General features: G+C 36.1%; 1 protein-coding gene and 1 non-coding gene across 2 annotated transcripts in view; one reads left to right on the forward strand and one right to left on the reverse strand.

Moving 5' to 3' along the window:
• The window catches only part of DENND4A (DENN domain containing 4A), a 109,044-nt gene that overhangs the window by 74,647 nt on the left and 8,692 nt on the right, over positions 1 to 25,705 (forward strand). Inside the window, exons 16-25 of the mRNA XM_054716120.1 lie at positions 4,318 to 4,451; positions 7,167 to 7,302; positions 7,671 to 7,877; positions 7,967 to 8,095; positions 8,354 to 8,495; positions 8,897 to 9,025; positions 11,365 to 11,481; positions 12,331 to 12,462; positions 13,987 to 15,086; positions 21,666 to 21,855. Coding sequence (XP_054572095.1) covers positions 4,318 to 4,451; positions 7,167 to 7,302; positions 7,671 to 7,877; positions 7,967 to 8,095; positions 8,354 to 8,495; positions 8,897 to 9,025; positions 11,365 to 11,481; positions 12,331 to 12,462; positions 13,987 to 15,086; positions 21,666 to 21,855 — 2,416 coding nt within the window. The remainder of the gene's footprint in view (positions 1 to 4,317; positions 4,452 to 7,166; positions 7,303 to 7,670; positions 7,878 to 7,966; positions 8,096 to 8,353; positions 8,496 to 8,896; positions 9,026 to 11,364; positions 11,482 to 12,330; positions 12,463 to 13,986; positions 15,087 to 21,665; positions 21,856 to 25,705) is intronic.
• LOC114230690 (U6 spliceosomal RNA) lies at positions 6,652 to 6,758 on the reverse strand. The gene has a single exon (XR_003616656.1). It is a non-coding gene; the product is annotated as a U6 spliceosomal RNA (small nuclear RNA).

Raw genomic sequence — 25,705 nt, forward strand, 5'->3', positions numbered from 1 at the left:
ATCAGTTTCTATTCTGTTTGCTAGTTTATTTTATTCATTAGATTCCACTAATCTTGCTGGCTTTTATTCAAGTTTATTAGGTTATTAAAAACCTAATAAGCTCTAACAAAAACCATCTCGTTTTATCATCTCATAATAATGTTCAGCTTTTAAATAACATATATGGAGAGCAGGAACAAGTTTGGAGCCTTGTGTAGACATATATATATATATATACCCCTTCCTTCACTTTATAAAACTTGAGGGATGATTGATGTAGAGAAATACTTTCTGGTGTTGATAGAGAGTTAAAAGGCTAAGGTACTTGAAGTCCTTGAGATGCTTTGGAATAGGGAAACCATGGACACATGCCATTATCTGCTTAGAACTCATAATTCATTTTACCATAAAAACACTGAAATAGAGGGTGATTAGCTATAGTTCAAACAGTGTTGTGCTAGAAATATGTATTAAATTTCTTTTTGATGGAATGGTCCTCTATCTGCCTTTTAGGACAGTTTTTAAAAAATCAAAATTCTGAGATATAATATATCAATACTAGAGGCCCAGTGCACGAATTCGTGCACGGCTGGGGTCCCTCAGCCTGGCTGGCGATCAAGGCCTATCAGAGGGCCAGCTGGCTGGGGGGAGGGGCCCCGGGAGGTTGGCCGGCCAGGGGGAGGGGCTGCAGGAGGTTGGCCAGCTGTGGAAGGTTGGCTGTGGGAGCACACTGATCACCAGGGAGCAGCTCCTGCATTGAGCATCTGCCCCCTGGTGGTCAGTGTGCATTATAGCGACTGGTTGACCGGTCATTCCGGTCATTCCAGTTGTTCGGTTGTAATGGTCGTTTAGGCTTTTAGATATATATATAGATATGCACCTTTGAAATGTAGAGTTTGATAAGTTTTGGCAAATATAGATTTTCATGCAACCGTGACTCCAAATGTAGAACATTTCTTAGGAAGGATTTTTTTTTTTTTTTTGGGGGGGGTGTGATTTGTTTTCTGTATTTTGAATAACTTATTTACAAATGGACTTTTAGAACCATGCCTTTTTGTAAGTTGACTCTGCCTATATAGAGCTTTGAAACCTCATTTATTTTGAGAAGTAATGTTATAGATCCTTGACACTTTTGTCAAAAATTATAGCATTGTACCAAGAACTTGTCTTAATAGTCTTTATAATACTGAGAATTAGAGCAGTTTTCCTTGTCCACAGGTTTTTCTATGCAAAGTGGCTGGAGAGTAAGAAGTAGGCACAGGTCTGGAGAGGGAGACGATGTTAAAAAAAATAAAATTTTTAAAACACCTGGTGCTCATTGACAAGCACTTCTCTTATAATGTTCCATCATGGATACAGGAGTAGTTTTCAGCTTCCTTTCCAATGACCTTGGGTATCTGTTTAAACCTTTAGTTCTAGTCCATCTTTTCTATTTCATTATCATTGCTGCCCTTATAATTAGATTAAACCCACTCCCTCTGAATAAAAAAAATGTATGTATATAGAGCTTTTCATTTGTTATTCATTTGATATAATTTATCATTGACAGGTTACCACTATGAGTTATCTCTGACATGTTCCTAATGGTTTTTTTAATACTTTCAGGCTTGCTAATAATGTTCTCTTTTTATTGAAGGTTTAACTTATTAATATTTTTATTAAATTTTGTGGAAAATAAAAGGGAGAAAAACTTTGTAAGCCCAATGCCCTAATATCCAATTTACATTTTCAGTGTTTTTACATAATTATAATATGGTCTCCTAATTTTTTACATAACCAGATCTTATAAGCATATTTTAAAAATATTTTCATTGATATTTTAGAGAGAGAGGAAGGAAGAAGAAGAGAGAAAGAGAGAAACATCTATGTGAGAGTGAAACCTAGATCGGCTGCCTCCTGCATGCCCCCTATTGGGGATTGAGCCCCACAAGCCAGGCATGTGCCCTGACCAGGAATTGAACCAGCAACCTTTCTGTGCAGGGGACGACATCCAAACAACTGAGTCACACCAGCCAGGGCTAAGCATTCTTAATATTGCTGCCAAATCTCTTAAAAGTAAATTTTCATTTTTACCACAGTAAAACATAACATAGTTTAGAAAGTCAATCCTATATAATAAAATCCTAATATGCAAATTGACCAAAAAGCAGAATGACCGGTCGCTATGATGCGCACGGACCACCAGGGGGCAGACGCTCAACGCAGGAGCTTTCCCCAGCCCACAGGCCTCAGGCCAGCCAAAACAGGTGCCAGCAGGGGACCCCCAATCGCCCCACTGGTCACCCCACAGAGGGAGGCAACCAGAGGAAGGTGTCTGGTAGCAGGGGGCTGGGCCGGCAGGCGAGTGGATGGTGGCGGGGGGCAGAGCCAGCGAGCGGGCGGTGCCAGGCCAGCCAAGGCAGGTGTCAGCGGGGGCCCCCCAATTGCCCCACCAGTCACCCCACAGATCGGCCCTGATCACCAGCCAGGCCTAGGGACCTACCCATGCACAAATTTCATGCATTTGGCCTTTAGTACTTTTATAAGGCTAGGTCCCATTCCTTTCTTCCCTAGTTTCTACTCCCCAGAGACCACCACTTTCTCTTTCAGCTGTATCTTCAGTCATTTACCTTAAGATTTCCAAATAATATGTTTTTATTGCTGCTAATTAATGTCTACCACCAACACCACAATTCTCCCAGTGTAGTCATACATTATTTTTGGTCACTTTGTATATAATCACAGCTAAGCCATATATACATTATAAGTAAATTGCCTTTCATGTGTGGATTTTGTTTTCCCTGAAGTTAATAATTACTATGTTTCTTCCTTTGTGTCTACTGTTAATTCATCTCCAAAGTCTTCTACAAAAGTGAAAATGTTTAAATCTGTCAATTTTTCTAACATATCCATTTGATTGTTTTAAAATTTTTTGCTGGAGCATTCCATCCTTTTTTTCCAATATGAACTGATTGCTTTTTACTCTGTCATCCTGGATTTTCCTTCACCATCATCATAGAATTTATATTGACCTCTCTCTGGAGTTGTTGCTTTCTGGTTTCAGTAGCTTCTTTCTTGGTTTACCTCTTTGTTATGGTGGAGCACATCTTCCAGCAGCTTAGTGAGAAAGAGTACATTGAAGATATTTTTTTGATGCCCTGCCTGTTTGTATTTTTTTTAAAATCCTCACCTGATTTGAGAGAGAAAGAGAAAAACATCAATGTGAGAGATTGATCAGTTGCCTCCTATACATGCGCCCAACCACTCACCCTGACCCGGGATCAAACCCTCAATCTTTTGGTACATGGAATAACAATTCCCAATCAACTGAGCTAGACTGGCTAGGGCTATGTCTGCATTTTAAAAATTATTATTTCTTGAATACATTCCCATGATTCAAAATAATATAAAAAGATATACATTGGGAAATCTGGGTCTTGTCCCATCTTGTTCACTCCATTCACCCATACAGATAATTACTTTTCTTAGTGTTCTTTAGTATTTCATTATGTGCATACAAACAAAAAATCCTATATAATAAAAGCCTAATATGCTAAGTGTCTGACCATTTGACCATTTGACCAGTCGCTATGACACGCACTGACCACCAGGGGGAAGACGCTCCGACTGGTAGGTTAGCTTGTTGCTGGGGTCTGGCTGATCGGGACTGGGCAAGAGGGGCTGGACACGCCCTAGAGCCCTCCTGTGGTCCCTCCCCGACCCGATCAGGACTGGGCAATGCAGCCCCGAGGCAAGGCCGAGGGACCCCACCAGTGCACGAATCCATGCACTGGGCCTCTTGTGTGTGTGTGTGTGTGTGTGTGTGTGTGTGTGTGTGTGTGTGTGTGTTCTTGTTTTTCCCTCTTTTTTTTTTTAATTCTCACCCAAAGAATGAGGATCTTTTTTCCATTGAATTTTAGAGGGAGTGGAAAGGAGGAGGTAGCGGGACAGAGAGAGAAGAGAGAAAGAGAAATGTTGGTGTAAGATTGATTGGTTGCCTCCCACACCCACCTCAACTGGGGGTGGAAATTAGACCTGCAACCCACATACATGCCTTTGATAGGGAATCGAACCTATGACTCTCTAACCACTGAGCCATGCTGGCCAGGGCTCCTTTCTTCCTCAAAAATTAGTTCACTATATACAATGCTCTGCGCCTTGTTACTTTCACTTAATTATCTTGGAGATCTTTCTATAGTCATACATAGACAACTTGCTCATTCTTTTTTTTTTTTTTAAATAGCTCTATAGTACCCAGTTGTATACATGGTTTATTTAACCATTCCCCTATAGATGAACACTTGGCTAACCATTGTGGTGTGTGTGTTTTTAATATATGCTTTTTTTTAACTCCTTCAGGTGGATATGGACAAAAGTGGTGAAATGCGACTTATAGAACTGGATGAATCTTTCAAAAGTGAACATACTGTTTTTGTAACACCACCTGAGATCCCCCATCTACCCAATGGTGAAGAACCCCCTTTACAGTACAGGTATTCAAGAGGCGAATGTGTGAGATTTAAAGAGAGAAGCAATCCAACATCTGTGACGTAGCTTTCTAAGGACTGTGGTATTTTCAAAAATCCAAACTTTACAGATCCCTAATTTTTAGGTGGTAAGCAAGATTATCCCACATCCATTATTAAGTTTTGAGGTCTAAAAAGAAAAAAAAATTATAATTTTGCATAATATAGACTTGGGAATGGGAAGTTCTATATCTGCATAAGTATCTTCTCATAAATGTTGATTACATTCAGTTAGGACTCTACCCCCACCAAAATGCAGCACTTTTATTATAAAATTTTGATTTTTGTTTCTCACTAAAGCTGGTTTCCTCACTCCCCCACCCCCATACACACACACATTGGTTAATGTGTAATTTTTTTAGATTATTAATTATTCCATGATTTTTTATTTTAATTCAAGGAGATTCAGAACTATTGGAATGATGGTTATTAATTTAGGAAATTTGACCAAACACCGCTAAGTGCTTGGTTTTTAGACTTGAATGACACATAGTTCCTGTCTTCTAGAGAAAAGTTCTAATATAGGTAGATTTATTATACATCTATCTATCTAGATATATTTTGTATATATACATTTGTTATATACTATAGTTAGTTTCCAGCATATATTTATTTTTACTTAAAGTAGTATTTCCCTTTAGATTTTAAATTATTTCTTCTCTAATAATACTCCTTACTTTATTTAAAGATTCTAAAACCATTTCTCACCTATCATTCATTAAGTCACAGTTTGTTATTTTCATTAAGAAAGGATTTTTCAGGACATCCTTATTTATAACCCAGATTATTAAATTTGAAAAAGTGGTGTAACCGATGTTTGTAAATATTCATCGGCCACTTGATTCCTGCCCTTTACATCTATTGATGACGTTATTCATATCATTTTTAAAAATACATATATTTTTTTATTGACTTCAGAGAGGAAGGGAGAGGGAGAGAGAGATAGAAACATCAATGATGAAAGAGAATCAATCGGCTGCCTCCTGCACGCCCCTGCTGGGAATCGAGCCTGAAACCCGGGCATGTGCCCTGACCTGGAATTGAACTGTGACCTCCGGGTTCATAGGTCGACACTTTCAACCACTGAGTCACACTGGCCAGGCTCACTTTTTTTTTTTTTAATCCTCACCTGAGGACATTTTTTATTGATTTTATAAAGAGGGAGAGAGAGAAACATCAATGTGAGAAACATCAATCAGTTGCCTCCCAAACATGCCCTGACCAGTGGCAGGGAGCAAACCCAAAACCCAAGAACGTGCCCTTGATCTAAAATTGAACCTGAGATCCTTTTGTGCGAGGGCTGACACTCTAACCAGCCAGGGCTGTACATGATATTTCTAAGACTTCTTTTGGTATGTTTACTAATGTACTTTTGGGGGATTTGGGGGTTTGGTTTTAACCTTTTAATTAAAATTTTACTTTGAGATTTAGTCCTTTAATAAGAAAATTACTTAGCTTAAAAAGTTCCCCTTTTTTAAAGAATCTAAGTCATTTTTCCCCCCTTGAGACTACCCAGTATAATTTTGGTGTAATCATCCCCATTACTCGAAACAACTTAAATGTCTTTAATGAGCACAGTCTGTTCTCTTAATAAGAGATGATCATATACTTACATTTTCTATATAAAATGATAAGGCAGTAAGTTTCTATAGGATACACAGAATGGTCTTATCACACCATGTACATACAAAGAATTTTTAAGGGTCAGGATTTTCCTGAACTTTGAGATTTTATTGCTATTTAACATTCAGTCATTACCAATATTTTATTACTCAACTGAATTTGCTTTTATATAATTGATATAGTTTGACATCTTTTATTATTGTTTTCTTCTTAATTAATTAAAACTATTTATATGCCTTTAAGGATATTATAAAGTAGGTTACCTTTGCTGTTCAGGGGCTTCTTCTGTTCTTGTTAGTATGTCTTTTTCTTAGCTGCTGCTATCTTTTAAATGCCCAAACACGTTCCACTAGCACCCAAATTAAACCCCTCTCCTCATAGAGCTACCTAGTCTAATCTTTTTCTTCCTCTTCTCCACCCTCTTCAATTTTTTTTCCTCATAAATGAGGCCCTAAACCTGCTAGCTAACCTGATAAACCAATTCACTACAATATGAGAGCTTGTTCTGGTGTGCTAATATGTTACTTACATCTTTTTTTTTTTTTTTAATATGGAACACTTCATGAATTTGCATGTCATCCTTACTCAGGAGCCATGCTAATCTTCTCTATATTGTTCCAATTTTAGTATATGTGCTGCCGAAGCGAGCACTGTTATTTACATCTTTTTAAGAGGGAGATTCTGCAGTGATTAGTTAATTCAAAGCAATGATATTAATGACTGTCTTTTACCAACTGTCATATTATCTGATAAGTTTGCTATATATTTACACAAATACTACCAAAGTGCTTGAGTTACTTTGTAGTTTAATGTCAATTCAGCAAAACTTTTTCCTCCAAAATATATATTTGAGTTTATGTTTGGCTATTACATTTCTAAATATTATAATAAGAAAAGCAACATTAGCATGAATATTTGTTGAGTATATATCCCGGTCTGATGGAGAAACATAGGATAAGTTGTAAGTTAAGAAGTTATTGGTCATACATTTTTTTAGCATGTAACCAGTATGGTATAATCTATGTGTGTTTGAGGTTTTCTTTTTCTTTTCAAAAACAGCTATAATGGATTTCCAGTTCTTAGGAACAGTTTATTTGAGAGACCTGAAGGATTTCTACAAACACGAAAGAGCAAATTGCCTTCAAAATCAAGTAGTCCTAGTAGTCCTTCTCCTATGTTCAGAAGAACAAAACAGGTGCTTTGAAATTTTTGCGTATTTCATGTGATCAAATATTAGAACAAAAGTAAATATGACACTCATCCTCCCTTAATATACTTTACCACCTCATATATAACTGTGACTAGATTAAGCTCCCTGAAATATTCTGAAGATAATTTAGAGTAAGCGGACTTCAAAAAATTAACTAGTTCTCTTGTCCTAGAACTTTATTTTATATATGATATAATACAAATTCAAGCAGAGGCTTGAATATATATTAATTATAAGCAGATTTTATTAGGGAAACATTATAAAAGCAAGTGACTTGTACCTGTTCAACATTCAGTTAAATAAGAATGCCATGTGTGTAAATTTATTAATGAGATTCTTACATTTTTCCCTAGGAAATTAAATCAGCCCATAAAATTGCCAAGCGGTATTCTTCCATTCCTCAGATGTGGTCTAGGTGTCTGTTGCGTCACTGTTATGGACTATGGTTTATTTGTCTCCCAGCTTATGTGAAAGTATGTCATTCAAAAGTCAGGGCGCTGAAAACAGCATATGATGTGCTTAAAAAAATGCAGTCAAAAAAGATGGATCCACCTGATGAGGTAACAATTATCTTTAAAATGCATTATTTCTATATTTATGTTCATAGGTGTTTTGTTTCTGTACACTTTTGAACTTAACTGTGTTTCAGGTATGCTACCGCATTCTCATGCAGCTCTGTGGACAATATGATCAGCCAGTGCTTGCAGTTCGAGTGCTTTTTGAAATGCGGAAAGCTGGTATTGACCCCAATGCCATTACTTATGGTTATTATAATAAGGTAATTACTTTTATTTCATGGAGAAAGAGTATAACTTTTGTTATTATACAACCTTAATTTAATGGCAGAAGTTGCTGATGCAGGGTTTATTTGACATTTATTTTAGACTATTTACAATATATTTTGAAAATCAAGTAAAATTTTTGTACTATTTTGTGTTATACAGTCTACTTTAATATTCTTTAGTTTGAATCTAAAGCCAGTGTGTTCATTTATAAAAATTATTATACTAATTATTTTATTTTGTTGAACAAATAGGCTGTTTTAGAAAGTACCTGGCCTTCACGAAGTCATAATGGCTATTATCTTTGGACAAAATTAAGAAACGTTGTTTTAGGAGTAGCACAGTTCAAAAGAACTTTAAAGAAACATGCACACTTATCACAAACAACTCTCTCAGGTAATTAAAGATTTTTAAGGATGTTTATGTTTAAGTTTTTCTTTAAAATTAATTGACATGTTATACTTTACATTTTTTAGAAATTTTAAATACTTTCAAGTTATTGAATGTTTTCTAGTTTTTATTGCCATTAAGCAAATTCTAATTGGAGTATTCTTCACATTTAAAAAACACAAAATTTTACTTTTTTTCTTGTAACTTAAACTATCAACTGTTGGTGGTCTCGTTTTAGTATTTGTTAATAATTCACAATAGGGTTCTTTGTTAACAGTTACATTTTGCTAATTATGTGGCACTTTTTGTATTCAGTATTAGTAGATATTAGCTTGAGCAACAAACTGATGTGTGTTTTTGGTATCTCCCTGAGTAGTAAAATGCTGTCAAATTGTGTTCTTAAGCAGATGGCAGTGACCTGGATGCTGTTAGTCATGGCAGCATGGATAGTGGTCATGGGACACACACTGTGGAGCAGGCACCTTTTAATACGGGTTTAATCAAAGTATATGCTACTGATGATAGATCTAGTACAGGTTTGTTTGTGCTTATGTATACATATATTAAAGTTCATTTTAAAAATTAGATTTGCTCTCTGGTCTTTTCAGGATTTTAATTTTCAGTGATGTATTTAACTGTCACTTTTTAATTTTATATGTTAGGTATTTGATTTGATATTGCATTTAATAACTATATGAAATTTTATTCATTCTTTATTTGACTAGAAATAAAAATTTATTCAAGTATTTAGTCCATGATAATCCAATTAACTCTGGAAGGCACACAGATCTCTTCATCATATCAATTTTATAGGATAAGTTCTTCTTTGTAATTATGAAAATTTAATTAAAGTTTTAAATAAAAAAACTTATAGCTCTGATCTGAGTTAATAGTACCATATCAACATCAATTTACTGTTTCATATAAGGTATTATTATTGGGGGAAGCTGAGTAAAGGGTACACAGGAACTTTCTCTGTATTGTATTATTTTTGCAATTCCTTGTGAGTCTTAAACTATTCTATATAATAAAAGGCTAATATGCAAATCGACCAAACAGCAGAATGACCAGTTGCTATGATGCACATTGACCTTTAGGAGCAGATGCTCAGTGCAGGAGCTGCCCCCTGGTGGTCAGTGCACTCCCACAGGGGGAGCGCTGCTCAGCCAAAAGCCAGGCTCACGGCTGCCGAGCGCAACGGCAGTGGCAGGAGCCTCTCCTGCCTCCATGGCAGTGCTAAGGATGTCCTTGAGCGGGCCTAAGCTGTCTGTCGGACATTCCTGAGGGCTCCCAGACTGCGAGAGGGTGCAGGCTAGGCTGATGGGCGCCCCCCCAGTGCAGAAATTTCGTGCACTGGGCCTCTAGTATTAAAACAAAAAGTTACAAATAAATAATTTAAATATATATAAAATTTGTAGCATTCTAGCACTGAAGATGGCATTAATTTCATTAAAATAGGTTTGTACATATCCTTTGCTAATATTAAAACTGACATTTTAAAAATAAATTACTTGAATAATTCTGTCCTTTTTATTATTACATTTAAAAAAATTTATATATGCTTTTCAAATATAGAGCTACCTCTTAATAGACAGAAATTTTAAATGTAAAACTCCAACCATTAATGAAATATAAAGGCTTCTATAAAGGCCTAAAATATAAAGTTTTACTATCTCTGCAATAACATTTTGGCTGGTCTCCTTTTATGCCTGCTTTTAAGAATATACATATAAGCTAATTGTGTTGAAATGTAATTTTCATAGTTGTTTTTTATAGGGCTGGTTTTATTAATTATACAATGTGAATATAATTAGTCATTGCAGTCATCCTCAGGCATTATCTCTTAAAAATGAAGAAGTCTATCTTTTGTTTTTAACTATGGCCTTTTAAAAAAAAGACTATCTTAAAACAGTACAGGACCTAATAAAAGCATGAATTTCAAGATTATCTTCACATTTTTAACTTATTTCTTTGGGAATAGAGCTGAAAAATTGATTACTAAAAGTACAAACTCTAAAGTACAACAAATGTATTAAATACCTAGTGATACTTAATAAAGTTTCCTTAGATAGTTCTTTACAAGTATTTAAACCATTCCATATATAGTTTCTCATATAATCATCACAACCGTGTGTATTATAAATCTTGGATTTAGAGATCCAAACAAAAAATGTTATATGGTTTACTTAAAATTATGTCTGCTAGGATAGAGAACTAGGTTTCAAAACCTTATGTCTTGATGCTAATCTAGTGAAAATAATTTGCTGAAAAGTAGAGAATCTCTAACAATACTATATTAGAAGTTTTCTTGTAACAGTGCAACTTTTGCATTCCCTAAAAATAACTTTAACATGTTCTTTTTCTCATTCTCATGTATTTGTACTTAAGTGCAATTTAGTATTCAATTGAATTTTCAGAAAAAGTAATTACCTACTTATAAACTTACATAAACCCCTTTTTTTTTTGTAAAATTATTTAGATTTTCAGCTTCCTTGTGTGTGAAGGTTCTGTTATGAATTCCCTGCAAATTTTTCTTCATTGCTTAGTTGGAACTCAGACTTTTACTAGAAAGGTCATGGACTTGTATAAAGAATGTCTGGTTTGTCTTTATCTTTTGGAACCCAGCTAGTAGTGTGCATGTATATGCTTTTGACTGCAGCATGGATCCAAAATAAATTATTTTGAGATTATCCCTTTCTTACTTTAATAGAGTTGGGGGATGGAATCTAACAAAATAATGCTTCCAATTAAAAGTTATCCAGAAAAATTTCTATAAGTAAATCAGAATAGTAATGTGTTGCTCCTAATTCCAGTTCTCAGTAAAGAAGTTTATGATAAACACCATAGGGATTTTTTTCCTTTTTTTTTCTTCTAGGTGGCCAGTCTGATCTTGGATATAATTCATTATCCAAAGATGAAGTTAGAAGAGGAGATATATCTACTGAAGATATTCAAGAAGAAAAAGATAAGAAAGGGAGTGATTCTAGTTCCTGTAGGTATTAATTTGATATTGTATAAAATTTTGGGCTTATATTAATAATAAATACAACTGGCTTTCAGTATAAAAGTACTAATTTTATTTTTCACTTTCCTATTATAACTCCTCTTTCCTCCCATTACAAGCCCTCTCTACCACCTAATATTCCAACATACAAATCTTCATGTGTTAAGTCTATAGTTTTAGTGGCAAAACCACTCTCCAATTAAATATTATTCTTCTTGTAATAGAAATCTATTTCTTCAGACAGTGAATCTTTTTTTTTAATCCTCAACTGAGCATATGTTTTTATTGATTTTAGAGAAAAAGGAAGGAAGGAGAGAGAGAGGAACTTTGATGTGAGAGAGAAACATCAATCAGTTGCCGCCTATATGCCCCCCAACCAGGAATCAAACCCACAGCCTAGGTATGTGCCCTGACCAGGTTTGAAACCTGAAACCTTTTGGTCTATGATGCTCCCACCAACTGAGCCACACGGCCAGGGCCAAACAGTGGCTCTTTCCTGAGGTTTAACAATATTTTTATTTAATGCTTTTATTAATGGTCTTTTGCTTATATTCTCTCCCTTACCTCTTCCCATTGAAAACAGAGATTTACAACCAAAGAAGTAATATAAAATGTATGCATGGACCTCATTCATAACCAGTACATAGTAATTTGATATATTCCTTGAGGCCTCAGATCAGTGTAATTACTTGTGATTGACAAATTCATACAGAGGTGTTCAATAATTTCTTATTACCTATTTGGAGGAGAAATATTTAGAACTAAAAGCCACTTCTTTTTATGCCTTATATGATGCATATAGTTTTTATCTTACCAATTTCATTTTAATTTTTACAGTGTCAGAGAGTGAGAGTGCAAAAGGAAGTGCTGATTGTCTTCCTAAGCTCAATTATCAAAGTTCTTCCAGTATAGTTCGCCTCAGTAGTACAAATAACAACAGTGCTGATAAAATATCAAGAGAAGGCACAGGTGAGTTGAATAGTATACCTCTGTTATGTGCAGTATATCTTGTATCTGTATTTCTAGTAAATATTTATTTTTTTAAGTCTTCATTCTCCAGGATTATTTTTTATATATTTGTGCATCCTCACATAGTATAGTTTAGTAGCTTGAATTCTGTATTTTGTAATATACTTTATTCAAGTTTTTATGATAAGAAAGTATAGGGACAAACTTACGAGCTACATACTATCTTTTGAGTTTGGACTGTTGGGACTTTTGGGAAGGGGGAAGTGGGAGCAATTGAGATGATCAGTCTGAGGGTACAGCATACCTAGCCAGTTTTTAAATTAAGCTTATAGGCTTAATGAAGACATTAGTCTTCATATTGTTCCTGGTTTTTCAGGGGCAAAAGGATAGTCCTTCAGATTGCTTAGGTAACAATACATAATATTTTTTCTTCTTAAAGTGCTTTTTATATATTATTTTATATTTATTAATATAGTAATGCTTGCCTGGCTGATGTAGCTCAGTGGTTGAGCATCGACCTATGAACCAGGGGGTCTCTGTTAGATTCCCAGCCAGGACACATGCCCGGGTTGTGGGCTTGATCCCCAGTAGGGACCATGCAGGGGGCAGCTGATCAGTGATTTTTCTCTCATCACTGATGTTTCTATTTCTCTCCCCCTCTCCCTTTAATCAATAAAATAATTATTATGTTTTGTAGATAAAACTATCACAGCTGCCTTTAATTGGTTTGGTTTTTCATTTTTATAGGCAGAAGACTCAGACTTTTAAGGTCATCTAACAACCACAATTGTAGTAACCATTGTTATTTAATCAATTTAGTGGAATTAACATGAATATTATTATTAACAACTAGAGGCCTAATGCACAAAATTGTTGCACTGGGCAGGGGGGTCCTTTAGCCCGGCCTGCTCCCTCTAGCAGTCTGGGAACCCTCAGGGGTCCTTAGCGCTGCCACGGAGAGGCTCCCACCACCACCACCACCACTGCGCTCGGCAGCCATGAGTCCAACTTCTGGCTGAGTGGTGCTCCCACAAGAGATGCCTGTATTGAGCATCTGCCCCCTGGTCAGTGCGCATCATAGCGACCAGTTGTTCTGCCATTTGGTTGATTTGCATATTAGCCTTTTATTATATAGGGTAATATTATTATTAAGTATACCATGAGTAAATATTAATTTTAATTTATAAGTTTTAAAAAGCAGTGCAGTATAACATGTAGGAATATACCTTTTATAGTTCATCAAATCTGGGTTTTAATCCCAGTTCTGTCATTTAAGGACTGGGTAACTTTGGGCTAGATATTTAATCTCTCTTGAGTGTCAGTTTTTTCTCAAGCTATAAGGATGTTGGAATAATTATGGGTAGACAATGTAAATAAAGTACCTAGTATAGTATCAGTCAAATAGCAGACACTTGATAAGTGCTTACTATTATCATTGTCATTATTAGTATTTTAAATATTTAAGACAACTTATAATAGCACATCACATTTTTTATGGCTAAAAACACTTTTCTTGTTTTTCAGAAAGCACATCTGAGCCACTCTTAATATCATCTTTTGAGGATACAAATGAAACAGGGAACATTCAAAGTAGATGCTTCAGGAAAAGAGATAAAAATGGCAGTGAACCTAATTTGCAGCAGCAAATGTCCTGGGGAAATAGAAACCGCAATCATAGTGGAGGAGTAATGATGGGACTTATGCTCAACAGAATTAACCAGGAAACAAACCCTGGAGATATGGTTGAAAAATTAGGAGCTGATGCAAAAATTCTTTCACATGCTATCTCAAAAAGCAAAAGACCAAATAGTCTTGATATTGGAAGGCCATCTTTACGATCAAAAAGAGACAGTCTAGAAAAGGAATCTAGTGATGATGATACACCTTTTGATGGTTCTAATTGTTTGGCAGATAAAGTGGATTCTCCAGTAATTTTTGACTTAGAAGACTTAGACAATGAAACCTATGGGTCAAAAATGGGATATGTTTCCACACAAAATCCCAAAAGGATTCAGCGTATGAATAGCAGCTTTTCAGTAAAACCTTTTGAAAAAACTGATGTTGCAACAGGATTTGACCCCCTCTCTCTTTTGGTTGCTGAGACTGAGCAGCAGCAAAAAGAAGAGGAGGAAGAAGATGAAGATGACAGCAAAAGCATTTCAACACCGTCTGCTAGGCGTGATTTAGCTGAAGAAATCGTGATGTATATGAATAACATGACCAGTCCTTTGACAAGTCGGACACCAAGCATTGATTTACAACGGGCATATGATGATAAATTAATCGATAAGAAAAGTCCAACATTGGTCAAGGCGTGTAGAAGATCTAGCCTGCCTCCTAATTCTCCTAGGCCAATGAGACTTACCAAATCTAAAAGTTATACAAAAAATGAAGACAGACCAAGGAATAGACTCTGGTCTTCTCCTACATTCTCACCTTCTTGCCCATTTAGGGAAGAAACTCAAGATGCATTAACCCACTCATCACCTTCATTTAATTTAGATACACTACTAGTACCTAAACTAGATGTTCTAAGGAACAGTATGTTCACTGCTGGAAAAGGAGTTGCAGAGAAAGCAAGCAAATGGTATTCAAGATTCACCATGTATACCACATCATCTAAGGTATGTATTGTTAGTATTTTCTACTTATCCTTTTATCTTCCTTTACACCAAAATTCCCTTATTTGTAGAGATGTCTGAGGGTTTTTTTTACATTCTCCTTAAACACAGCTTTTAAAAAGGATTCTTCAGATGTGTGAGGTTTGTAAGTATCAGAATTTAGACTTGAATACAAACTTGAAAAAAATTCACTAACTAAGGTTATGTTTATAGTTAGATTTTTGAAAGGAAGTGATTAGAGTAAAAATTAGTGTTATCTGAAAATGCTCACTTCATTATTTCCTTCAAAATGCAGATTTTTTTTTTCAGACAGTGTCCAGCATGCCTTCAAAAATTACCAGCCAGGCATAGGACTTTTCCTGGTTAGGATGGAGTAGCTTGTGATCTACCTACATACCTCCTAAGAACAAAAAGCTAGATGAAATATAAAAAGTAGCTGTTCAAAGTCATCAGAGAACTGCTGAAGCAATTAGAAAATAGAGGGACAAGATTCTAGAGAGAGGAGACTTGCAGAGGTGAGCTGAAGTTCTGTAGCTACTTTTTCCCTGAGGTCATTTGCTTGTTTTGAGCGGAGAGCAAGAGTTTGCAAATCCAGGCTTTGCCGTATCAGAGGGCTGTGGAGAGGTGAAGGGGGGCAGCAGAGCTTTGGAGATCTTATGTAGAGCTGGAGAAACAAAATTGGAGACCTGAGGGTCTTCGAATACACAATTTTTTTCCTTCAAGACATTTTCCAAACACTGAAACTGCATGAGACAGGAGGCTAAAAAAAGGTAAGCAGAAAGTCTCTGACAGATAAGAAGTTTTATGGTACTGGGAATATACTACTAATAGCTAGAGTTCGTGAGCTGCTGGGCAAGGGGGTGGGAGTGCTGGTGAATACACTAAGTTGGAAGTCCTGTAGAGCTATACCTTAGGAGCATTGGCAAACTGAAGTAGACTGGGCCTGACCAAAACTGAAACCCAGGCTTGATTCAGTTCAGTCTGTGGTTAGATTAAAATAATCAGCCTTTATCAGAAAGAGGAAAAAGTGTACCTTTTCTGGAGAAATAGAACATCATCTGGAGTCCATACAATTTTTTTATATTCTGTCGTTCAATTAAAAATAGCTATGCCAAGAGACAAGACCACAACTAAAAAAAAACCAAAAGAAAAACAGATATTGGAAATAGATCTTTAGGAGATCCAAATATTTGAATAGCAGGAGACTTTGAAATAATTGTATTAAAAAAATACAGAAAAGAGGTTTAAAAAATAGGTCCCTAGTTGCAAAATTTCACCAGATAATTATTTATTAAAAAGAATCAAATGTAGCATGGCCAGTGTAGCTCAATGGTTGAGCATCAACTCATAGCCCAGTAGGTCGAGGTTCAATTCCCAGTCAGGGCATATGCCCGGTTGCAAGTTCAATACCCAGTAGGGACATGCAGGAGGCAGGCAATCAATGATTCTCTCTCATCATTGATGTTTCTCTCTCTCTCCCTATCCCTTTCCCCCTCTGAAATCAATTAAAAAAAAAAACATATAAAAAAGAATCATGTATAAATTTTAGAACCAGAAAAGATACAAAAATTAAGAGTGCAGTAGTTGGATTTAATAGCAGACAAAACACAGAAAAAATAAAGGCTAGTAAACTAGATGAGAAGTGAGTAGAAAGTATCTACACTAAAGCATAGATAAAGGCAGCTGGCAGTCATTTTCTTTCAGCACTCTAAAGATGTCTTTTCAGCATATTATGACATCATAATTTCTGTTCAAAAGTCAACTGTCCTTTTTTTAAATATATTTTATTGATTTTTTACAGAGAGGAAGGGAGAGGAATAGAGAGTTAGAAACATCAATGAGAGAAACATTGATCAGCTGCCTCCTGCACACCTCCTACTGGGGATGTGCCCGCAACCAAGGTACACGCCCTTGACGGGAATCGAACCTGGGACCTTTCAGTCCGCAGGCTGACGCTCTATATCCACTGAGCCAAACCAGTTAGGGCATCTGTCAATTTCTTATTGTTGTTTCTTGGAAGTTAATATATCTCTTTTCTCTGGCTCTTTTAAGATTTTTCTTTGCATTTCATTTTCATCTATTTCAAAACTGAAGGATGATTTTTTTTGGTATTTATTCTGCTTGAGATTTGTAGATACTTTAAATATGTACCTTGACATCTTTGATTAGTTTTCTTTTGGAAAATTATTGGCAATTAGCTTTTTAAGTGTTCCTGTATCCAATTCTTTCTTCTTCTTCTGGAACTCAAATTACCTCAATAAGGTGCTGAAAGAAAATGACTGCCAGCTGCCCTTGGCTGGTGTGGCTCAGTGGTTGGCCTGCACACCCAAGGGTCTCGGGTTCAATTACCAGTCAAGGGCATGACCTAGATTGCAGGTTTGCTCTGGGGCCCTGGTCAGGGCACGTGCAAGAGGCAGCCAGTCAATGTGTATCTCTCATATCAATGTTTCTCTCTGTCTCTCCTCCTCCTTCCCTCCCTCCCACTCTCTCTAGAAATCAATGGAAAAAATATTCCCTGGTGAGGATTAACCAAAAAGAAAAAAAGAAAATGACTGCCAACCTATTTTTCTATATCCAGCAATAATATTCTTTATAAATTAAGATGAGAGTTCTAGTTCCACTGTGGTAACATAAAGCCACTAACACCTGTCCTTCCCATAGATTACAATTAAAAACTCCACACAGAATACAAAAAACAACTAAGGCCCTAGCTGGTTTGGTTCAGTGGATAGAGCATCGGCCTGTGAACTGAAAGTTCCCAGGTTCGATTCTGGTCAAGGGTACATACCTGGGTTGTGGGCTCGATCCCCCGTGGGGGACTTGCAGGAGACAGCCGATCCATGATTCTCTCTCATCATGGATGTTTCTATCTCTCTCTCCCTCTTCCTTCCTCTCTGAAATCAATAAAAATATATTTAAAAAAAACAGCAACTAAGGATTCTGAAAAATAAAATCAGGCAGTTTATGAGGAGGAATTCACACAGAAGAATTTCTCATTTTCTTTTTTACTCATATTTGCCTCTAGAGCAGGTTCCCATCACAACATGACATGGCAACTTTGGAAGCTAAAACTTCAAGAGAAACCCCATATTTCCTGGACAAAGGAACCAGGGAAGGGGGCCTCTGTGGGCTGAAACATTTGAGGGGAATCTAAGAGAAGGGGATTCCCTAATTCTGTGTATGGCCCACACAAGTCTCAAAAATTGAAACACAAATTATAATCTGAAATAACTCACTTGACTGCCTGCTAAAACAAAAGCATCAATGTTCTCCAAGAGATTATAACAGCATTCAGAACACTCAACATAAAATTCACAATGTCTAAAATAAAATCCAAAATTAGTTGATATATAAAGAAATTAGTTGAAATATATAAAGGAAAATATGACCAATTCTCAAGGGAAAGATAACCCTGAGATGGCCCTGACACTGGAATTATAAGACAGAAACTGTAAAGCAGCTATTATAACTAGATTCACTGAGGTAAAGAAAAATACATGAATTCTCAGAAGGAATAGGATTCATTTTTAAAATTTATAAAAAAATACTCTGAAACTCATTGGATGGGTTCAATAGGAGAATGGAGATGGCAAAGGAAGGAGTCTAGAAACTATATAATTGAAGAATAGGGAAAGAATTAAAAAAAAAGAATGGAGAAAAAATATTTTTATGAAAATGAATAAAACTTCAGATTTTGGGGACAGATATCAAAAGGTATAATATATAATTGGAGTCTCAGAAGAACTGGAAAAAATAGTGGTAGAAAAAATATTTGAAGAAATAATGGCTAAAACTTACTAGAGTTGGTAAGAGATTTAGATTTACAGATAGATACAAGAGACCCAGTGAACTATAGACAGGATAAACTCAAAGAAAACCATACCCACACACACATAAGCAAATTACTCAAAACCAGAGCTATGCATCTGCTAAAGAGAAAGTGATTGCTGAAAAAAGAAAACAAGAATAAAAAATATCTTAAAAGCTGTTAAAGAAAAATGGCACATTACCTATAAAAGAATAGGGATTTGAGTGACCTTGTATTTTTCATCACAATCCATGGAGGTAAGAATACAGTGGAATAACACCTTTAATGTGTTGAAAGAACAGACCTGTCAACAACCCAGAATTCATATCCAGTGGAAATATTCTTCAGGGTAAAGGTGAAATAAAAAACATTTTTCAATAAAGAAAAAGAATTCTTCGCCAGCAGATCTGTTCTAGAAGATGTGCTAAAGGAAGTTCTTCAGGCTGAAAATAAATGATACCACTGGTTAATATAAACACTATTTCTTTACCTCTTAAGTTTCTTAAAATACTTATATAATTGTCTAAAACAAATGTTATAACATTATTTCTTGGGATTTTTCAAAATATATATGTGATGTTTTGTAGTGGTAAAGGGACTCGTCCTACTGATGTTTATTATACAGAGTGGGGCAAAAGTAGGTTTACAGTTGTGAGTATGTGAAAGTTTATTCTTGTTTTATTATTTATTAATTATTGTATTTTCCATAGGAACAACTGTAAACCTACTTTTGCACCCCCCTAGAGTGATATTATTATATACAAAGTGATACAATACTAACTTAAAGTAGATCAAACATGATTAGGTGTGTATATTATAATCCCTTGAGCACCTACTTTAAAAATACAATAAGCCCTGGCTGGTGTTGGCTCAGTTGCCCGGAGCCTCATCCCTTGCATGGAATGGTTGTGAGTTTGATCCCCACTTAGGAGGCAGCAGATCATTGTTTCTCTCATTAATGTTTCTCTCTCTCTCATTCTCTCCCCACTTCCCTCCTTCCCTCCTTCCCTCCTCCCTTTCTCTCCATAATCAATGAAAAAAACATATCCTTGGGTGAGGATTAAAAAAACAACAATGAAATGTAGCCCAAAAGCCCATAAAAATGTTCAATTAATTTTATAAATAACAACTCAGTAACACATACTCAACTAGAAAAAAAATCAATTGTATTATCTGGGCAGTACAATTATAGATATTAATTTTTTCTGCCTACAAAAATTTGTATCTACCAGATTTTCTTATGGATTATGGTATAACCAGAAAAAAATTAACGTTGGTGTTCTTAAAAGTGAAAACTAGAAATATGTCTTTATAGCCTGGATTATTGTGAAAACGAATAAAATGTAAACATAAATTTTAAAGAATAAAATGTATTTCTAAGGTATCATCCTGGGCTGAGATTCACAGAGAGGAAATTAACAATAAATAGAGATTTATAAAATCAGCAAGGTTATCTTACTAACAGATACTTATTTTGATCTAATTTTAAAATGCTGTCTTAAAAATAGATCTATATGTATAGTATGTATGTGATATGGGTGTGTATATACATAGTATATATTATACACACACACATATATATATGTATACAGGAGAGGGCAGTAGGGGTGACCAGGCCGGCAGAGGAGGGAAGTTGGGGGCAAACAGGCTGGCAGCAGAGTGGTTAGGGGGTGTCAGGCTGGCAGGCAGAAGTGGTTAGGGGTAATCAGGAAGGCAGGCAGGCAAGCAGTGGGAGCCAGCAGTCCTGGATTGTGAGAGGCAGGCAGAAGCGGTTAGGGGCAATCAGGAAGGCAGGCAGGCAAGCAGTTGAGCCAGCAGTCCTGGATTGTGAGAAGGATGTCCGACTGCCCGTTTAGGCCCGATCCCTGGGATCGGGCCTAAACGGGCAGTCGGACATCCCTTGAGGGGTCCCAGATTGGACAGGCTGGGCTGAGGGACCCCCCCTCCGTGCACGAATTTCGTGCACTGGGCCTCTAGTATATACATATATATATGTATATATATATGTATACATATATATATATGAGAAATTTAATGACTTGATATGTGTTTGGTGCAGGTGAATTTATTACTGAGCCAAATGAGGCACATACTAAGTCAGTAGTTCGAGTCCAGGGCATTTAAGGGCATTTAATACTTTTTATGATTTCCATATATGTATAGTGCCTATCCCATGCAGTAGCTTCACAAAGACATCTCCAGAACTCATGAATCAGAGCCAGTGATATTTTATTTGTAGATAATCAACTTGAATCTATAAGTTATTATTGGCAGATGATTATAATTCTGAGACCATAGCATTAACAAATGGAAACCCAGAGCATCTTGAGTTCTTTTGTTTTGTTTTGTTTTGATCCTGGAAGTCAATAGAACAGCTGTGTATGTGGTTATGTTAGTCTCATGATAATTTGCTGACATTATTTCAGAAAAATTTTGTGTATATTTGTAGGAAGGTAAAATAATGCTTTGAGATTTTTATCAAATATGGAGAGTAGTTATTTATGAAAAACAAAGAAATGTCTATTTTTGTTTCTTTGTTCCCAACTAATGTAGATAAATTTTAAAGTGCATTAAAACAATGGTAAAGAAAAAAAAAATAGATCTATAGTATATGTTGGTCCAAAGTGGTTTGCACTTGTAAAATCAGTTGTTTTTTTCTTGTAATGTTGATTAAGTGATCATCTGAGTAATTAAGTACTTCCTCTGCCTTAGAAGTGACTTTAAATAATACACTTTAAATATGAAGGAAAGTAAGCTTATAATTATGTCCTTAGGATCAAAGTTCTGATCGTACCAGTCTTTCTTCAGTGGGAGCCCAGGATTCTGAATCTACCTCTTTAACGGACGAAGATGCCTGCCCTGAGTTGGAAGGAACCACTTCCTCCCAAGAGTGTAGTGCCACCACAAGGACTAAGAGCATTGATTTCAGCAGAACAAGCCTAGAAAGTTCTGCCTCCCTAGAAGGTTTGTTCAGACGGTGTTGTCATATTTCATTTGATAGGTGGTACCTTTACTTTTTTTCCCTGTATGTTTTATTTTTGTAAAAGATTTGCATGGCTCCAAAGTCAAAACAATATTGAACCAAGGCATTTTCAGAGAAGTCTAGTATCCATCCCCAACCCCTTCATTTGTTTTCTCCCTGTCACTAGAGGTAACCAACCATTTTTATTCATTTTGGTTTATCCTTCCATTGTTGCTTTTTAAAAAATAATAGGCCCATGTGTGCATGTGTGTGTATTCTTATTACTTCCTTGTCTTGTTATTCAAAAGGTAACCTACTAGAAATACCTTCCCATTCCCTCTTTTTTTTTCACTTAACAGTAGATCATTACATATCATCATATAACATTGACCCTCATTCATTTTTATGGTTGCATAGGTCATCATGTGTCAGTGTATCCTACTTTATTTTAACCACTACTCTGTTGATGGCTATGAAGTTTCCAGCCTTTGACTATTATAAATAATGCTGTGATGCATATATATCATATTATGTTTTTGCCAGGACTTTGAAAGATACTTCAAAATTTTTCCTTGAAGTGATATTGCCAAGTCCCCTTCCTCAGGATTATACTATTTTGCATTCCCTCTGGCAATGGGAATATAAAATACCTATTTCCTCAGAGCCTTGTCAGCAAAATATGTTGGCAAACTTTTGTATTTTTGCCATCTGATAGCTGAGGAATGTATTTCAGTTTAGTTTTCATTTACATACTAAATTGAGGATCTGTTTATATGTTTAAGGACTATTTGTATTTCTTTTTCTATGGACTATCCTTTGCCTACATTTTACTTATTGGTCCTTTATTTAAAACTAGAGGCTCGGTGCATGAAATTCATGCACGGGGGGGGGGACGGGTGTCCCTCAGCCCAGCCTGCACCCTCTCCAATCTGGGACCCCTCAGACATCCCTCTCACAATCCAGGACTGCTGGCTCCCAACTGCTCGCCTGCCTGCCTTCTTGACTGCCCCTAACCGCTTCTGCCTGCCAGCCTGATCACCCTCTAACCACTCCCCTGCCAGCCTGATTGATGTCTAACTGCTCCCCTGCCAGCCTGATTGCCCCTAACTGCCCTCCCCTGCAAGCCTGGTCACCCCTAACTGCCCTCCCCTGCAGGCCTGGGTCCCCCCCAACTGCCCTTCTCTACAGGCCCAGTCGCCCCCAACTTTCCTCCTCTGCCAGCCTGGTCACCCCTAATTGCCCTCCCCTGCAGGCTTGATCGCCCCCAACTGCCCTCCCTTGCAGGCCTGGTCCCTCCCAACTGCCCTTCCCTGCTGGCCATCTTGTGGTGACCATCTTTGACCACATGGGGGCAGCCATCTTGTGTGTTGGGAGTGACAATCAATTTGCATATTACTCTTTTATTAGATAGGATGTTTTAATAGCTCTTGTTATATTAACCCTTTGCACTCGCTTGCTTTTTTCTCGATTCCTTTATTCTAATGCTAACCGTGTCGAGTCACACTCGACATCCGAGTGCAAAAGGTTAAGGAATTAATCCTTTATCTCTTATGTAAATGGCAGGTACTTTTCCTAGTTTGTGAGGGTTTTGTTTTTTGGGGGTTTTTTTTTTGTCACAAGTAAGGTTTTAATTGTATGTCATCAAATTTATCAGTCTTTCCCCCTCTTGCTTCTGGATTTTGAGTCATTAGGAAGTACTTCCCCTTCCCTAGGTTCACCAGTGTTTTCTTCTGATACTTTTCTGGTTTCCTTTGTAACGTTTTCTGGAGTCAGTATATTTTTCTGTAAAGGGCTGCCATACGTAAATATTTTAGGTTTTGTGGGCACCAAACATCTTTTTTTTTTTTTTATCACATAATTCTTTTTTGACTTATTCTTTTAAACAATGCTTTAAAATGTAAAAACCATTCTTATGACTATATAAAAATAGATTTGACCCCTGATTTAGATATTCGATCCATTTGAAATTTATCCTGGTATATGGTATGAGGAATGGATGAATATCATATTTTTTTCATTTGTACCTTTGCTAATTTAAAAAATTTTAATTGTGGAAATTTTAAAACATACAGAAAAGTAGAAGGAATAGCACGATGAATCCCCCAACATGTGTCCGTCATCCAATTTCAGTAGTATCTACAAGTGGCCAGTCTTGTTTTATCTTTTCCTCTCTCCCCTCTACTGCCAACATTTTTTCTTCCTCACTGGATTATTTTAAATTAAATCTCAGACAACATATAATTTTATTTATAAGTACTTAAATATGTATCTCTAAAATATAAGAACTTTAATGTTATATATTTTTAACTTATTAAAGTTATTTATTTTTATCTTATTATGTGTTATGCATATAATGTATACACTTTCATGTATGTAAATAACATTTTATAAATTGAGGACACCTGACTAATCAGCACTCAGATCAAGAAACAGAGCATTAACAGTATCCAGAACTTCCTGTCATGCCCAGTTCTTGTCACTACTCCCTTCATAGATAAACATTATCTTCTAATATTGTATGTTAGCATGGCCATTTTTAAGCATTTTATGGACTTATATGGTATGTATCTTTTGTGATGCATTCTTTTTTTGAAAACATAATTGTAATACCATTGTATTTTTAATATGACAATAGTTACAATATCTTATATTAAATATTTATTTAAATTTTCACAATTATCTCATAATGCTCTTTTTTAGGTGATTTATTCACTTTGGGATCCAAACAAGGTCTACTTGTTGCATTCAGTTGATTTCTATTAACTTTCTTTTATCTTTGTTCCCTCTCTTCTTTTTTCCCCTTTGTCATATATTCATGAAGAAATCAGGTGATTAACTCCCCTCCCTCCTTTTTTTTTTTTTAACAATAACAGAATAGTTTGGTGTGCTAAGCAAATACAACTTAGCTCACAACCTGATTTATACTTGTTAAAATGAATATTCTTTACTGACGATTCATTAGATACAAAGGTGCCCACATAAATTATTGAATCAGTCAAGGCAAATATTAGAAAGCAACTTTGAACTAGCATTAGCAGAGAGGGATTACAGAAGATTATTGGGGAGCCATCAAGGAAAGAACTGCAGTTCCTACCAGCTCTAAGCATCTAATGGATGATGTGAGGCTTCAGGTCTCTCTCTCTGCCTCTACATCTCCGTGTGGCAGGGCCTAGGGCCAATGGTCTCTCTGGAGGAGTCATTCCCCCCCTTCCCCCCATCATCACTTATTTGCTGAAGTAATCAGGTCATTAGTCTGGATTATGCTGATTGCATGCCCATGGTGGTATTTAACAAGTTTTCCTGTCCTCTCTATTTCTTGTAAACTAGTAGTTACTTTTTTTTTTTACCTTTATATATATTAAAATACCAGTGCTCATTCATAAAATTTAACAGATGCTAGGGAAAAACAAAACGTATAGATTACCTCTAGTTTTACTAACAAGATATAATCACTGTGAACAATTGATTTGACCACAGAAATCCCCTTACTTTTTGTTGTTTTAATATCCCATTGCTCTTAAGAATATACTTGGAAACTCCTAACTTTTAGAGCCTTTCATGATTTGAAATAAGATTAGCTATTTTATATTTTTTAAACCTTAGAACTAAACATTTTCTTGTATTTTATTTTTTTTTATATATTTTATTGATTTTTTACAGAGAGGAAGGGAGAGGGATAGAGAGCTAGAAACATCGATGAGAGAGAAACATCGACCAGATGCCTCCTGCACACCCCCTACCAGGGATGTGCCCGCAACCAATGTACATGCCCTTGACCAGAATCGAACCTAGGACTCTTCAGTCCGCAGACCGACGCTCTATCCACTGAGCCAAACCGGTTCCGGCCATTTT

This window comes from Eptesicus fuscus, chromosome 5, assembly GCF_027574615.1.
Source record: "Eptesicus fuscus isolate TK198812 chromosome 5, DD_ASM_mEF_20220401, whole genome shotgun sequence".
In the NCBI taxonomy this organism is placed as follows: Eukaryota; Metazoa; Chordata; class Mammalia; order Chiroptera; family Vespertilionidae; genus Eptesicus; species Eptesicus fuscus.